Below are 1359 nucleotides of genomic sequence, written 5' to 3' on the forward strand. Positions count from 1 at the left end.
CAGAGAACCTACCTTTGCTAAGATGTAGCTCAAGGATTATTTCAGTTGATTAGAGGTCTGTCAGGAGAATGATGAGAGTAAAACCCCATTGGAGTGAATTGAAAGATGCTGAAGTGGAAATAGCAAAGGTAGATAACAATTATGAGGAATTTTTCTGGTAAAGGAAGCCAAGCAATGTACACATCTCCATTGGCATGAAGTCAAGTGATGTTTCTTCAGATTAATAACATTAAGGCAACTTTCAGCATTACTGAAAATGATCCCATGGAAAGGGAGAAATAGATTATATAAAAGGGAAAGAGGTAATTCAGGGATGAAGTTCTGGGGAATACAGTTCGGGCTGTGATGTAGAGCAGAAATAGAGAAACTGACCTTAGATGAGAGAAGAATGAAAATTCATTTCAACAGAGGGAAGATACTACTGTATGAGGTTTGGAATTCGTGATAGTGGAGCAAAGAACTTCTTGTTGGAATTTATTTTCTTTTAGAAGTATAAAGCAAATTCAATAGCTGAGAGTTGCAAAACAGTATTTCGAGATTTGCTTACAGAGATGATTTGAAGTAGTCATTATGGAAAAAAGGAAAGGTGAATTTCCTAGGGACAAGTAGTAGTGAGAAAGGAAACCACCTCCTGGGGTCAAATTGGGCAACTGTGGGTTAACTATACAGCTAAGCTTCCTGAGAAAGTTGGTGGCTTTGACCACAGCTATGTAGAGACACAGCTAGAATATGATGTCAGTGGAGCATGACGGCCCTGGAAAGTCCTGGCAGAGTTTCCCATTCTCTTTTAACTGTTGCTTTGCTTCTGTTCTGTAATCATTTCCCTTGGTACTGCCTAGCAATGAGAGATTTCCCTGTAGAAAGAGTATAAAAGTAAGAGCAAAGCCTTGCTCAGTGCTCGCAGGAGGACATGAGTCCCCTGTAGAGATGCCAGCTTCATTAATATCATCCTTTTCTCCTACTCTATACTGGAGCGATTTGTTCTGTCAAGGATCCCATTCCAGCTTCAGTACGATTGCTGCACCTTATTGGATGGTATGTGTTTGAGGTATGCCTTATATATCTGACATGGGCTTAGGTAGCATAGTTGTTTGACTTTTCTCTTGAAATGTTGAACTGCTAGCTTCTAGGCAGATTTTAAGAGAAGAATTGGATTCAACAAAGGCTGAGGGTTTGGTAGGTAAGTATATTGGAGAAGAACAAAAAAATGTTGAAGGTTTCTATGACAGAGTAGATTGCTTGTTTCTGAAATCTAAATAAGAAAGATAGCAAGCATACCCAGGGGTGGAAGAGCTGTTCACCTCATGGTGGCAAGGAAGCAGAACAGTACCAGAAAGGAAGGGGCTATGAAGTTTTTTT

At 39.8% G+C, this 1359-nt stretch overlaps 1 protein-coding gene across 3 annotated transcripts in view; it reads left to right on the forward strand.

Moving 5' to 3' along the window:
• Zfp37 (ZFP37 zinc finger protein) overlaps positions 1–1359 on the forward strand; it is a 13213-nt gene that overhangs the window by 2073 nt on the left and 9781 nt on the right. Inside the window, exon 1 of one of the 3 annotated variants that reach the window (XM_023723305.1) lies at positions 8–1035. The exons of the other annotated variants lie outside the window; for them this stretch is intronic. Within the exon in view, the coding sequence (XP_023579073.1) occupies positions 928–1035 (108 nt within the window). The 5' untranslated portion in view covers positions 8–927. Of the gene's footprint in view, positions 1–7; positions 1036–1359 lie in introns of those variants that run through there. 3 annotated transcript variants of the gene reach the window in all.

Source organism: Octodon degus, unplaced genomic scaffold, assembly GCF_000260255.1.
Source record: "Octodon degus isolate 3935 unplaced genomic scaffold, OctDeg1.0 scaffold00098, whole genome shotgun sequence".
Lineage (NCBI taxonomy): Eukaryota > Metazoa > Chordata > Mammalia > Rodentia > Octodontidae > Octodon > Octodon degus.